The sequence below is a fragment of the Papio anubis genome, chromosome 1 (assembly GCF_008728515.1).
Source record: "Papio anubis isolate 15944 chromosome 1, Panubis1.0, whole genome shotgun sequence".
Lineage (NCBI taxonomy): Eukaryota > Metazoa > Chordata > Mammalia > Primates > Cercopithecidae > Papio > Papio anubis.
In genome coordinates this window covers 188,051,933-188,067,279 of record NC_044976.1, presented here as the reverse complement: position 1 = coordinate 188,067,279, position 15,347 = coordinate 188,051,933, and the positions used below count along the sequence as shown (strand labels likewise).

The following is a 15,347-nucleotide window of genomic DNA, read 5'->3' as shown; positions in this document are numbered from 1 at the left end:
TTTTAACTGTTTCCCTTCTTCCACTCTTGTCTACCTACACCCATTCTCCCTCCTATCTTATAAAATACTAATTCAGTCGTATTACTCTCTTACTTAAAATCTTTCAGTGGCTTCCCATTGCATTTATAATAAAATCCAATCTCTTCACACTATAAAAACTTAGGTGATATAGCTCCTCCCTCTGTATCAAGTTAGAATTAGGTCTATCAGCAAGAAAGACCCAAAATGACAACAGCTAAAACAAGACAGAAGTTTACTTCTCTGACAAGAAAATCTAGAGGAAGACTGCCCAAGGCCGGCACTGGAGTTCACCTTCAAGAAAACCTCAGGGCACAAGCTCCTCCCAGGCCATGCTCTCTCATCCCTAGGACTTGTTCCTCATCCCCATGACGTAAGAGAATAGCTATAGTACTAGTCATAATTTCAATGTTCCAGGCAGCAAAGTGGGAAGAAAGGAAAAGTAAGAAAAGGGGGATGCCAGCTGTTTTTTATTATAGGTAAGATTCCTGGAAGCTCTACATGACACTTCAGTTTGTATCTCAAATCAGAACATATTCATATGACTATACCTACCTACGAGGAAGGATGGAAAATATCATCTTTTTTCTGGGCAGCCAGCCAAAAATTGGGAGATATTATGCCATGGAAGAAGGCTCTGCTGCACAACCTGTTCAGTTTCAGCTCATAATAGGCCATACACCCTTATTCACTATGCTCTAGCCAAAAAACTTCCTTTGTTCTTCAAAGCTGCCAAACTCTTACCTATCTCAAGGTTTCTCCTGCCTAGCACACCCTTCCTCAGATCTTCACATGGCTTGTTCCATCTCATCATTCAGGACTCAGTTCAAAAGGTCACTTCCTCAGATAGATCTTTGACTACTGTATGAAAGGTAGGCCCCACCCCAGTCACCCTTTTTCATATTGCACTGCCTTATTTTCTTCATGGCATTTGTCTCTGAAATTATTTACTTTTTGCTTTATTTCACTAGAATATAATTTCCTCAGAACAAAGACCTTTTTTTCACTTCTTCACTGCTATATTCCTATTACACAATAAAATTCTAAGCATATGGTAGGAGTTTAATATTAGTTGAATGGATGAATGTCTCACTCCAAAGCCCATGCTTTTCCCATTACATCTGCTGCTCCTAGTATATCTGAAATAATATCCCATTCCAGTAGCTAATCTTTGTTTTTTTGAGAATGATAGCCTATTAATTTTCTTTCAATCAAGATTTTTAAAAAATTATTCTTAAAGTAAAAGAAAATCTTACGCTCAGTAAATAAAAAGAAGAGATTTGGATAAAACATCATGGGCAAGACTCTTAAATTGCTCGATCTCAGTTTTCATCTGTAAAAAGAAAGGGTTGATAAAAATTGATTTAGTCTACAGATATTTATCAAGCATTATGCTAAACTGGGACATGAAGGTTAAATAAGATAATTTCTGACCTCAAAAAGGGCTCGCATGTGCCTTTCAACTCTATAATTTGTATGATTCTATATAATTGTTAGTCCACACCCTCTGTGTTAATAGAAAAAGCCTACCAATTTCCACTACTGAGATGTTAATTAAAAGATGTCAAGACATTGATAAACACATTGGTTCACTTTAAAACGAACATTTAATTCAACATTGCAACAGGAGTTGAACTGTATTTAAAACAGAAGCATATTAGTGACTAAAAAAAATGTGTACATTAATCCTTAGTTCCCTTTTGAGGGGATTTTGATTGCCAGTTCTCTGCAGTGAAATGCTAGGAAAATGTCTTTAGAAGACAGAATTCTTTCTGAATGCAAGTCTAAAATGCTTAAAAGAGATTAAAGGTTTTAAAGACTCAAATCAGAAATATCCATTAGATATATCTCATTTGAATCCTAAGAGTTTAAACACAATAAACACTATATTTATTTACTTTATTTTTTTTATTTTTTGAGGCAGAGTCTCACTTTGTTGCCCAGGCTGGAGTGCAGTGGTGCAATCTTGGCTCACTGCAGCCTGTCTTCTGGGTTCAAACGATTCTCCTGCCTCAGCCTCCCCAGTAGCTGGGATTATAGGCATGCGCCACCACACCCAGCTAATTTTTGTATTTTCAGTAGAGCAGCGGTTTCACCATGTTGGCCAGGCTGGTCTAGAATTCCTGGCCTCAAATGATCCACCCACCTCAGCCTCCAAAAGTGCTAGAATTACAGGTGTGAGTCACCAAGCCCAGCCTATATATATATATATATTTTCAAAGATGACAAGAAATTAACAACTCAGCATTTTGAGATTGGCATGCCAGGTTATCATGATTAGTACATGGGCACCTGGCTGTGGCTCATCTACTACCATATTCTTTGTACTTCTAGATCCTTCTTGGCTTCCATCTTGGCAACTCCAAAGGCATGGTGGGGAAAACAGATGCAGAGATAGATGCCTATTTCTCCTGCAGTCTCTTTCAGCATAGCAATTAGGCAAGTCATCAATAAGAAAAAGAGTATATAATCTGTAACTTATAGTCCACATAAGGCTTCACTCAATTTGAAAAACTGCCAGTTCTGTCAAGTATGCTAACACTCCGATAAGATATTTATGACACAGAATCTGCAAAAAGAAAAAGAAGACATTTATAATTAGAATAGTATTAATTATAACAAAGCAGATTGATATTTGAGTAACCAATGTTATATTGGTCTAACTTCTGGATTTAATTCATGAAGTTTAACAAATGCAATACACTCATTTTTGGCCAGGCACAGTGGTTTATCCCTGTAATCCCAGCACTTTGAGAGGCTGACGCAGGAGGATCACTTGAGCCTAGGAGTTCAAGACCAGCCTGGGCAACAAAGGGAGACCTCATCGCTACAAAAAATTGTAAAATGTAAAAAACAGCCAGGTGTAGTGGTATACGCCTATAGTCCCAGCTGCTCACAAGGCTGAGGGAGGAGGATCACTTGAGCCCAGGAGTTAAAGGTTATAGTGAGCTATAATCACGCTACTGCATTCCAGCCTGGGTGAAAAAGTGAGACTCTGTCTCTAAAACAAAAAACAAACCTCTCATTTTTATATTTTCTATTTCTTTCCTTTTTTATTTCTTAATGCTGGTCTCTTCTCATCAAAATTATTTCCCAACCTACTGTTGCACTGTGACCTCCAGTGTGAAAAGCATGAATATAGTGCTTACAGAGTATTGACTTCTTGGATCTAAGAGATAAGAGTTCAAATCTTGATTCTTCCTCTTGATAAGCTATCTTCCTTGTCATTTAAACCTGTCTTGGTCTCAGTTTCCTTGTTTTAAAATAAAATATGGATAAAAACACCTAACTGTCCGGGCACGGTGGCTCATGCCTATAATCCCAGCACTTTGGGAGGCTGAGGCGGTTGGATCACAAGGTCAGCCTGGCCAACATGGCGAAACCCCATCTCTACTAAAAATACAAAAATTAGCCAGGCATGGCGGTGGGTGCCTGTAATCCCAGCTACTCAGGAGGCTGAGGCAGGAGAATTGCTTGAACCGAGGACGTGGAGACTGCAGTAAGCCAAGATCACACCACTGCACAGCAGCCTAGGAGACAGAGCAAGATTCCATCTCAAAGGAAAAAAAATAATAATAATAATAAAACCTAACTAGCCAGGCACAGTGGCTCACACCTGTAATCCCAACACTTCAGGAGGCCAAGGCAAGTGGATCATTTGAGGTCAGGAGTTCAAGACCAGCCTGGCCAACATGGTGAAACCCCAACTCTACTAAAAATACAAAAATTAGCTGGGCATGGTGGCAGGCACATGTAGTCTCAGCTACTCAGGAGGCTGAGGCAGGAGAATCACTTGAACCCAGGAAACAGAAGTTGCAGTGAGTTGAGATCACACCACTGCACTCCAGCCTGGGCAACAGAGCAAGACTCCATCTCAAAATAAATAAATAAAGGTAAAAATAGTAAAAAAAAAAAAAAAAAAAAAAAAAAAAAGTAAAATTACAAAAATTAGCCAGGTGTAGTGGCTTATGCTTGTAGTCCCAGCTACTCAGGAGGCTGAGGCCCAAGAATCGTTTAAGCCCAGAAGGCAGAGGTTGTAGTTAGCCGAGATCGCACCACTGCACTCCAGCCTGGGTGATGGAGTAAGATTCTGTCTCAAAAAAAACAAAAAGCAAACACACAAAAAACACCTAACTACAGGGTTGCTCTAAAGATTAGAATTTAAGGTCTATTAAACTCTTGGCACAGTAACAAGATCACAGGAAACATTTACTGAATGTATATTGTGGCTGTATATTTTAACACATTTTAGGAGCCAATTCTCAGTTTATTTCTGATACTTTTTTTTTTTTTTCTTGAGACAGAGTCTCACTCTGTTGCCCAGGCTGGAGTGCAGTGGCACAATGTCGGTTCACTGCAAGCTCCGCCTCCCGGGTTCACACCATTCTCCTGCCTCAGCCTCCCACGTAGCTGGGACTACAGGCGCCTGCCACCACACCTGGCTAATTTTTTGTATTTTTAGTAGAGACGGGGTTTCACTGTGTTAGCCAGGATGGTCTCGATCTCCTGACCTCGTGATCCGCCCGCCTCAGCCTCCCAAAGTGCTGGGATTACAGGCATGACCCACCACGCCTGCCCTATTTCTGATACTTCTTATCAGAAGCCACCGCGCCTGCCCTATTTCTGATACTTCTTATCAGAAATCACTCTGCAGAGAATAAAACAATGTCTGTATTATTTCTTTCCCAATAAGGATAGAAAAGCCTAGAATATAAAGATGACATCTTAGTCTTGTGTTTCTGGCTATAATTTTGTCTAACATACAAAATTCTCTATTACTCTGAAAATTAATTCAAAATTTCACAAGAAACAATTTTCAAAGTTTCAAAGTTACTACAAAATAATAATTCATATTATTACCAAAGGCTGAAGCACACAGCATATAGTGTCCTTCCATTATAAGGCTATATCTAGAAGGCTAAAGACTTTAGTAAACCATAAACCATAACATAAAAGCTCTCTGTTGTCTTGAATACATTCAAGTATGTTTCTTCAATGTGGACAATACACTCATCATACATTTTTAAAACCATAAAATGAGGAAAAATTACTTAACTAGATTGTTCAAACTAACCTTTATTTTTCCATCAGTATGTGCTGAAGCTACAGATGTTGAAACACGAACCAATCTTGTGGCTGATAAATGAATCTTGAAATGTCTATGGAAATGTGAATAAAGGCAGTCCATGAATAGGTCAACTTCTTCCTGGGTAACCTCCCCAGGTGTTTTGTGGATGCTGTCCCATAGAGCTTTTGCATCCTCTGGATGTATTGCGTAAGAAATGTCCAGACTTTGAGGGCTACAGGGTACAGACCAAAGAAATTCAGTAGTAGCCACATAATGGTCCACTTTGCATGCAGTCCACATGGCAGCCATCCAGGAAAGATTAAATGCATTGATTGTTAAAGGACTGAAATAACAGTCAAAGGTTTTCTGAAACCAAGTTCCAATTATGGCTGTGTTAGACTCTGCTCCATTTGCAAGGAATAAGGGCAGACAGGTGAAATCTTCTGAAACAGTCTCCAGAAGACTGTCTCCAAAAACACAGCAGAACCAGCCAGTCCACAACACTTTACCTTCTCTATTCTCAGATGGCAATTGAGATTTTGACAGAATCTACAAAGAAAGTAAACAGGTCCCTTAAATTCAAAAGTACATTTACTTCTAAATTCCATCTTCTCAAAATTAGTTCATTAAAAATAAGACGAGCCAATGTAATACCTGCAAAACAACATAGAGGGAATAGTCTCCCTAATGATTAACAGGACGTATAAAAATAATTGGCCTTTTTTTTTTTTTTTTTTTGAGACAGAGTCTCACTCTGTTGCCCAGGCTGGAGTGCAGTGGCGCGATCTCAGCTCACTGCAACCTCCACCTCCTGGGTTCAAGTGATTCTCCAGCCTCAGCCTCCCAAGTAGCTGGGATTATAGGCATGCACCACCATGCCCGGCTAATTTTTGTATTTTCAGTAGGGATGGGGTTTCACCATATTGGCTAGACTGGTCTCATACCTCTGACCTCAGGTGATCTGCCCACCTTGGCCTCCCAAAGTACTAGGATTATAGGCGTAAGCTACCATGCCTGGCCCCCAGTATTCTTATACAGTGGAAACACGATGTATGGCAAGACCTTGGTGTAACCAAAATGCAAAATAAGAGCTACCAATATGGCATAACTAGGTGTAGTACCCTGAAACAAACAAACAAACAAACAAACAAAAAAGCCCCTCAACTTTAGAAAGAACTGTGAAAGATCAAAAAATCCAACATGTTTGAATTCTTTCATTAAGGAAGACTTCAATATTTCCTAAGGCAGCACTATCAACTTAAAATGTTCTTTTATGGCCGGGCACGGTGGCTTACGCCTGTAATCCCAGCACTTTGGGAGGCCAAGACGGGCAGATCACGAGGTCAGGAGATCGAGACCACCCTGGCTAACACGGTGAAACCCCGTCTCTACTAAAAATAAAAAAAATTAGCCGGGCGCGGTGGCGGGCGCCTGTAGTCCCAGCTACACGGGAGGCTGAGGCAGGAGAATGGCGTGAACCCGGGAGGCGGAGCTTGCAGTGAGTTGAGATCGGCCACTGCACTCCAGCCTGGGCGACAGAGCGAGACTCCGTCTCAAAAAAAAAAAAAAAAAAAATGTTCTTTTATATGTGAGACCCTACATTTTCTACCCACTGGTCCTGCTTTCTTCCTTTTGGGCATGTAGAATATAATCATATCTAATCTCTCTTCTACAGGAAAAGTCCTTCAGATATTTGATGGTCCCCATCATACATAGTACTAAGTTCAACATTTCCAGTTTCTTCAGCCATTCACCTAAGACATGCATTCACATTCTCTCACTATTCTAGTCACTCTTCCCTGAAATTATTCTGCATAGGAATCATTCATAAGTGAACATAATTACTTTAAAAAGGTCTGATTCGGGGAAGGAGGGGGAAAAACATCTGACTGCAAGACTAACCACCACCTTTAACCTAGATTATACTATTAATGTAATCTCAGATTGCAGTTTTCTGGTTTTTAGTTGACAGCTTTATATAAACTAGCCCGGTATATTCATGTTTGCTTTATAGGTAAATCTCTCCCAACTTATACTGAGGCTGTAAATTTATTCCTACTAAAATTTTAATCTCTTCTGATTTGGCTCATTGGACAATCCATTCAGATAATTTAGGATCTTTTATTATATTTTTAGCTGATTGCCTAACCCCTCAAACTTTAAATTTTAAGTTACATGACAAACATGCCTTCCAGATACTCAAAGAACTCTGTTAAAGCATTAAGCAGACCAAGGTTAAGATCACAGCTTTGTATCACACCCCTTCAGAAATGATCATTTACACAGTCCTTTTAACATATTTCTCCTTCTTATTCAAGAAACTTTGAAACACTCTCAAATACCTGGAAGCTTACATATATTAAGTTTATCACACTTTCATGACCTAAGAGTCCTGTAATCCTATCAAGAAATGAGATTTAATTTGAAAACTATTAGAACACTATACCAGGAATTCAAGAGGTCATTTCTAATCCTCACAAGGGTAGATGCTTGCCTCATAATATGCAAGTCACAAAACTTCTCTGTGCATCAGGTGCTTCACTTGACAAAAACTGCTAGTTGTCTCTTGAGTATCCATTTTTCCTTCCACAATAAAATAGTCCCTTTATGGCCGGGCGAGATGGCTCATGCCTGCAATCCCAGAACTTGAGGAGGCCGAGGCGGGTGGATCACTTGAGCCCAGGAGTTTGAGACCAGCCTGGGCAACATGCTGAAACCCTGTCTCTACAAAAATATAAAATTAGCCTGGCATGGCGGCACATGCCTATAGTCCCAGCTACTTGGGGGGCTAAGGCGGGAGGACTACTTGAGCCCAGGAGGTAGAGGATGCAGTGAGCCGAGACAGTGCCACTGCACTCAACCTGGGTGACAGAGTGAGAACCTGTCTCAAAAAAAAAAAAAGTCTCTTTAGTTAAGTTGGCAGAGTACCCACTGAAAAAACATTCTTTTCTAGTCTCCCTTCCAACTAAGATGTAAACAGAAGTTGTTGGGTCTCAGCAAGATTTACTCTGCATCAGGTTCTGTTTGTCCTTCCCATCTTCTTCCTACTTCCTGCCTGGAACTTAAATATAAGGTTTAGAGCTGCTGGAGACATCTTATGTTAGACCATAAGGTAACTTTTAGGATGAAAGTCATGCACTAAGGAGAAGAAAGAGCCTAGATTATTAATTATTTCATCAAGCATCATACCAGCCTTGGACAGCTTACATCCATGCACTTAAAAAAAAAAAAAAAAAAGAAGACAGTATACCACTATCTTGTTTAATTCACTATTCTTTAGGCTAACCCTAATCCTAGAACATCTTGAGATCTTTGCCAATACCATGACCTATATCTGGGGTCACCAATTTTTTTCTGTAAAGGGCCAATTAGTAAGCATTTCAGACTTTGCTGGCAATATAGTCTCTGTTGCAACTTCTCAACTCTGCGGTTGCAGCACAAAAGCAGCCACAGACAACATATAAGCAAATAAAAGGGGCTATGTTCCAATAAAACCTTATTTACAAAAACAAGCAGCAGGTCAGATTTGGCCTATGATTTACTGACCTCTAATCCATACAAACAAAAAGTCAGTCCTTTTCAACTGCTTGAGAACTTAATTTCCTTATCCATTATTAAGATTAGTTAGCTCAAAAGAAACAGAAGCAGCAGGCATGAATAATAAACAAAATAAATCTGAGGCTGAGTGTGGTGGTTCATGCCTGTAATCCCAGCGCTTTGGGAAGCCAAGGTGGGTGGATCACTTGAGCCCAGGAGTTCGAGACCAACCTGGGCAACATGGCAAGACCCTGTCTACAAAAAATACAAAATTTACCCGAGTGTGGTGGCATGCACCTGTAGTCCCAGCTACTTGGAAGGCTAAGGTGGAAGGATCACTTGAGCCCAGGAGGCAGAGGTTGCAGTAAGCCAAGATTGTGCCACTGCACTCCAGCCTGGGTGACAAAATGAGACCCTATCTCAAAAAAAAAAAAAAAGAAATGCAACATTTTATATTCCTTCCTGTAAGTAGTATATAAGAGCAATAGAACTATCTTGATTGATTAAGAAACCAGATTTATTTATTGTATTTTTTGTAGAGATGGCATCTTATCATGTTGCCCAGGATGGTCTCGAACTCCTAGGCTCAGGTGATCTGCCCGTCGTAGCCTCCCAAAGTGCTGGGATTACAGGCGTGAGCCACTGCACCCGGCTTTAAAATGTTACATTTCTGAAAGTAACCTGGCATGAAGTATCACAATATTTAATGATATATATTTTTATACTAAAATTCTACTTATAGAAATTTAATCCCAGAAAAACTCACAAAAATATAGAATTCCTAATGACATGAGTAATTGTCTACAATATTAGTAAAAATATAATGTACAAGTATGGGCAATATGATCCCAATTTCAAGACTATATAGATACAGATAACCAAACATATATACCAAAATGTTAAAACTATAATTTTTAACTTTTTTTGTACTTTCATGTATTTCCTCAGTTTTCAAAAATAAATATGATTTTGTACACAAACTACCTACATAGGCAGGAAAAAAAATTTTTAAGTTGATTATATCTAATTATTATAGTTTAGTCAAACAAGACATAAAATACATTATAAATCACAAACTTAGAAATTTTTAAAACAGTTAAGAAAATATCACAACAATTTCCAAACAAAGAAAATGCAGATTCTTTTCCCCTAGGAAGCAAGTATTGTTTATGTACTATACCTGGACAAGAAATGCTTCTGGATCCCTTTGTGTTCCTTTCATTCCTAGGAGAGTAGAAAAAATCACTTTGATGTTGAAGTCTTCTCCCACTTCCACAGCAAGTCCTTTTTGCTTTTCAGCAACAATAAAAGCATTCAGAAGTCTAGAATATTCTTTGAGATTACTATAGGAGAATTTATATAAGGGAGTTAAACTATATAAAGTCCACTGTTTATGCAGAAGGAATGCAACCTTTTGAGGGTCAACATCTTCCTACAAAAAAAAAAAAATCAAGACAAAAGAAGTTTAAGAATGAGGAAACATTAATAAGAATTTAATCACAGCATTTAAAACATCTAATTCAAATATATTATAGGGTACCTGATTTTTGCACTCCAACCAAATAAATCTGCAGGACTCATTTTTGCAGATCCTTGAACAGACTTTTACCTTTGCTGTAACATCTCTTTAGAATGCTCTTCTCCCAAGTGTTCACACGGCAAGTTCCTTCACTTCATTCAGTTCTCTACCCAGATGTAATCCAAGAGGCCACTCGATCTAAAGTAGCACCTGCACGCACTCCAACTTTGTATCATCTCACCCAGATTTATTTTTCTTCACAGCACTTATTACTACTCAACATTATATTCTTGTCTGCAATTTTTTTGTGTTTTTATTATCTGTCTACTGGTGTATAAGCTTGATGACAGCAGTGATTTTGTCTATTTAGTTCTCTCTAGAACAAAGCTATCTAGAACAAGTGTCCAATAAATATTTAACATAAAATTTATGTTTCACTTTTAGAAACTTCAAATTATAGATTTCAAAAATAGTAACCATTCCTAAAGTATCTAATTTGATTAACCCTAATTTAAAAAAATTGTTTGGGCCAGGCGCGGTGGCTCATGCCTGTAATCCCAGCACTTTGGGAGGCTGAGGCAGGTGGATCACAAGGTCAGGAGTTCGAGACCAGCCTAGCCAACACGGTAAAACACCGTCTCTACTAAAAATACAAAAATAAATAAGCCGGGCATGGTGGTGTGGACCTGTGATCCCAGCTACTCAGGAGGTTGAGGCAGGAGAATTCCTTGAATCTGGAGGGCAAAGGTTGCAGTGAGCTGAGATCACGCCACTGCACTCCAGCCTGGGTGGCAGAGCGAGACTCTGTCTTTAAAAAAAAAAAAAAAAATTGTTTGGCAGCAAATCTACTCTATGACACCATGCCCAATTCAACAGATTAAATAAAAAGATACTTGGGAGCTTGTCCAAAGGTAATGAGTTATCTCAGTTGATTGTACACAATCAGTTATAGATCAAACTCCTTGTTTCCAACTCCTTGTTCTACTCTTCCCCACTTCCCCCTTCTCACTACTGTGCTAGACTAGCCTGAAAAAAAAAAAAAAAAAGATATTTGGGAATATTTTTTGCTATGGTCTATTAGAACCACAGGTACCATTAAAAACAAAAACACTTCATTTGTATTGGTCCCATGGCATTGTTCAGGGCCTTCATATATGCCGCCATATAGGCTCCTAGTTTCCTTCCAAACCGAATTTTTTTATAGAGTCCATACTTCCTGACATAGTCTCACAGTTCCAACAACCTTTTAGAACTTTCACTACAGTTGTCTACTTGACAAAAATGTTTGTTCTGACTAAAGCATTCATTGAAATGTTATAAGTTGTTTTATTATTATGACTAAAATACATAGAGATGAGGAAGCAATGAAGTGAACATTCCAATATTCAATTTATATAAAATTTATGTTTTCTGGTTAAGAATCAACACTTTCATTACCAGCAATTGAAATTTTTCTTTAAGAAAATTGTCACAAAGAAAGCCAGGCATGGTGGCTCACACCTGTAATCCCACCACTTTGGGAGGCAGAGGCAGGATTGCTTGAGCCCAGGAGTTCAAGAATAGCCTGGTCAACATAGTGAGACCCTCATCTCTATTTAAAAAAAAAAACAAAAACAAAAAACCTTTAAAAACTTAGCCAGGCATGGTGGCACGTGCCTGTTATTCCCAGCTATACTTTGGAGGATCACTTAAGCCCAGGAGTTAGAAGCTGCTGTGAGCTATGATTGTGCCACTGCACTCAAGCCTTGGTGACAGAGTGAGGCCCTGTACTAAGCAAGACCCTGTCTCTAAGAAGAAATTTTTTAAAAAAGAAAATTGTCACAAAGAAATAAAACTTGTTTCATATCCCCGGTACTACGTATACAACCATATCTTGGGATATGAGACTACTGACCAGAGAAAAAGCTACAATGAGAGTGACTGATCAGCCAGGCCCCTAGCTAAGTGATTCAAAACCACACACCAAACTTTTATTGAATAGGATTTTATTTCCTGCTTCAGTACAATTAGAAATTATTAATGCTATATATCTTCAGGGTTGTTTGTAAATGATCAAAACAGAGCATGTTGCCACCAGACAAATCTGGGACAATTTAAATACCAAAATAATTTACTAATAAATTAAAAATCCTTAAAAAAAGGAATTTATGAGCCCATGCCAATAATAAATAGATAAATAAATGAAGAAAAAAGGAGAAGGGTTACAATAGAATATCAAAGGCTGGTTGGTAAACATGAAGGGAGTGCTGGAGTTGGAAAACCATTAAGATGGGAACAGGAAAAAATGAAAAGATGGGAACAGAAAAAAAACCATTAAGATGGGAACAGGAAAAACCATAAAGATGGGAACAGGAAAAAACTCACCAGTGTAAACCAAGTCTAAGAAGAAATTTTGACAATTAACAGAATATCTGCCTTAAAGTTGTCTTTCCACAAACTGCTTACTAGTTGCAGAGAGGGAAAAAACAGTACATAAACAAAGTAAAGAAATTGGAGAACTCCTTGACAGGATGATCAAAATTAATGTCGCCTGTGTGCCTCAAGATGTGATTCACAAGGACACAATAGCACCTATGCAATATTCTAGCCAAAAATACTAATTTCAATCTAATCATGAGAAAACGCCAGACAGATGCAAAATGAGGAATATTCTACTTTAAAGAGGAAAAGAAGGCTGTACTGTATTCTTTAAAAATGTCAATGTCATTAAAGACAAATAAATACTATGGACAAACCTGACCAAAAAAAGCAATGGGGAAAGGACTCCCTATTCAATAAATGGTACTGGGATAACTGGCTAGCCATACGCAGAAAACTGAAACTGGACCCCTTCCTTATACCATATACAAAAATTAACTCAATGTGGATTAAAGACTTAAATGTAAAACGCAAAACTATAAAAACCCTGGAAGACAACCTAGGCAATACCATTCAGGACATAGGTACAGGCAAAGATTTCATGACAATGACGCCAAAAGCAATAGCAATGAAACCAAAAATTGACAAATGGGATCTAACTAAACTAAAGGGCTTCTGCATAGCAAAAGAAACTATCAACAGAGTAAACAGAAAACCCACAGAATGGGAGAAAAATTTTGCAAACCATGCATCTGACAAAGGTCTACTATCCAGCACCAATAAGAAACTTAAACAAATTTACAAGAAAAAAATGGGCCAGGCCGGGCGTGGCGGCTCATGCCTGTAATCCCAGCACTTTGGGAGGCCGAGGCAGGCAGATCACAAGGTTAGGAGTTCAGGACCATCCTGGCCAAAATGGTGAAACCCTGTCTCTACTAACAATACAAAAAAAGTAGCTGGGTGTGGTGGTGGGCACCTGTAGTGCCAGCTACTTGGGAGGCTGAGGCAGGAGAATCGCTTGAACCCAGGAGGCGGAGGTTGCAGTGAGCCAAGATCATACCATTGCACTCCAGCCTGGCTGATAGAGTAAGACTCCCAGCACTTTGAGAGGTCGGGGAGGGTGGATCACCTGAGGTCAAGAGTTCCAGACCAGCCTGGACAACATGGTGAACCCCCCGTCTCTACTAAAAATACAAAAAAATTAGCCGAGCATGGTGGTGGATGTCTGTAATCCCAGTTACTCGGGAGGCTGAGGCAGAAGAATTGCTTCAATCTAGGAGGCGGAGTCAGCCAAGATCATGCCACTGCATTCCAGCCTGGATGACAGAGCGAGACTCTCTCTCAAAAAAAAAAAAAGGAAAAAGCAACCCCATTAAAAAGTCAGCAAAGGACATAAGCAGATACTTCTCAAAAGAAGACATACATGAGGCCAACGATCATATGAAGGAAAGTTCAACATCACTGATCATTAGAGAAATGCAAATCAAAACCACAATGAGATATTTCATATCAGTCAGAATGGCTATTATTAAAAGGTCAAAAAACAACAGATGCTGGCGAGATTGTGGAGAAAAATAAAAAGTAAAAAAATAACAGATGCTGGTGAGGTTGTGGAGAAAAAGGAATGCTTATACATTGTTGGTGGGAGTGTGAATTAGTTCAACCACTGTGGAAGACTGTGTGGCAATTCCTCAAAGACCTAGAGACAGAAATATTATTTGATCCACCAATCCCCTTACTGAGGTACATACCCAAAGGAATATAAATCGGTCTACCATAAAGACACATGCATGCTATACTCACTGCAGCACTATTCACAATAGCAAAGACATGGAATCAACCTAAATGCCCATCAATGACAGACTGGATAAAGAAAATGTGGTACATATACACCATGGAACACTATGCAGCCATAAAAATGAACGAGATCATATCCTTTGCAGGGACATGGATGGAGCTGGAGGCCGTTATCCTTAGCCAACTAGCAAAAGAACAGAAAACCAAATACCACATGTTCTCACTTATAAGTGGGAGCTAAACAATGAGAACACATGGACGCATAGAGGGGAACAACACACACTGAGGCCTATCAGGGAGTGGAAGGGGGGAGGAGGGAGAGAAGCAGGAAAAATAACTAATGGGTATTAGGCTTAACACCTAGGTGATTAAATAATCTATATAACCAACCCCCATGACGCACGTTTACCTATGTAACAAACCTGCACATCCTGCACATATACCCTAAACTTAAAATAAAAGTTAAAAAAAATACTGTGGACATGATTCAGATTAAAGGAGGTTAGAATACATAAAAATTCCTGGTATATATATGGGTTGTATGTTTGAAAATTACTTTAAAAATAAACAAACAGGCGTGGTGGCTCACGCCTGTAATCCTAGTACTTTGGGAGGCCGAGGCAGGCGGATCACAAGGTCAGGAGATCGAGGCCATCCTGGCTAACATGGTGAAACCCCGTCTCTACTAAAAAATACAAAAAATTAGCCAGGCGTGGTGGCAGGTGCCTATAGTCCCAGCTACTGGGGAGGCTGAGGCAGAAGAATGGCATGAACCCAGGAGGCGGAATTTGCAGTGAGCAGAGATTGCACCACTGCACTCCAGCCTGGGCGACAGAGCGAGACTCTGTCTCTAAATAAATAAATAAATACAAATATAAAAAACAAAAGACATAAAAGAGGTAGCACTGGTCATTATGAAATTGTTTATTTGTTTTTCATTTATTTTATTAGTTGACGGGTTAAGAAGATACTAAGAATACTATAGTTACAAAAATTGAAATGTTTTGTTCACAGATATTCTCGATTATTGACTAACACAAAGGGATACAA

General features: G+C 39.1%; 1 protein-coding gene across 11 annotated transcripts in view; it reads right to left on the bottom strand.

Annotated features, from left to right (window-relative positions):
- Window positions 1-956: 956 nt before the first annotated feature.
- CENPL (centromere protein L) overlaps window positions 957-15,347 on the bottom strand; it is a 73,307-nt gene continuing 58,916 nt past the window's right edge. For all 11 annotated transcript variants that reach the window (XM_031658483.1, XM_031658485.1, XM_031658481.1 and 8 more), the window contains 3 exons: window positions 9,804-10,055; window positions 5,093-5,635; window positions 957-2,587 (listed from right to left, as the gene is read on the bottom strand). In XM_031658483.1, coding sequence (XP_031514343.1) covers window positions 2,516-2,587; window positions 5,093-5,635; window positions 9,804-10,055 — 867 coding nt within the window. In that variant the 3' untranslated portion in view covers window positions 957-2,515. The remainder of the gene's footprint in view (window positions 2,588-5,092; window positions 5,636-9,803; window positions 10,056-15,347) is intronic.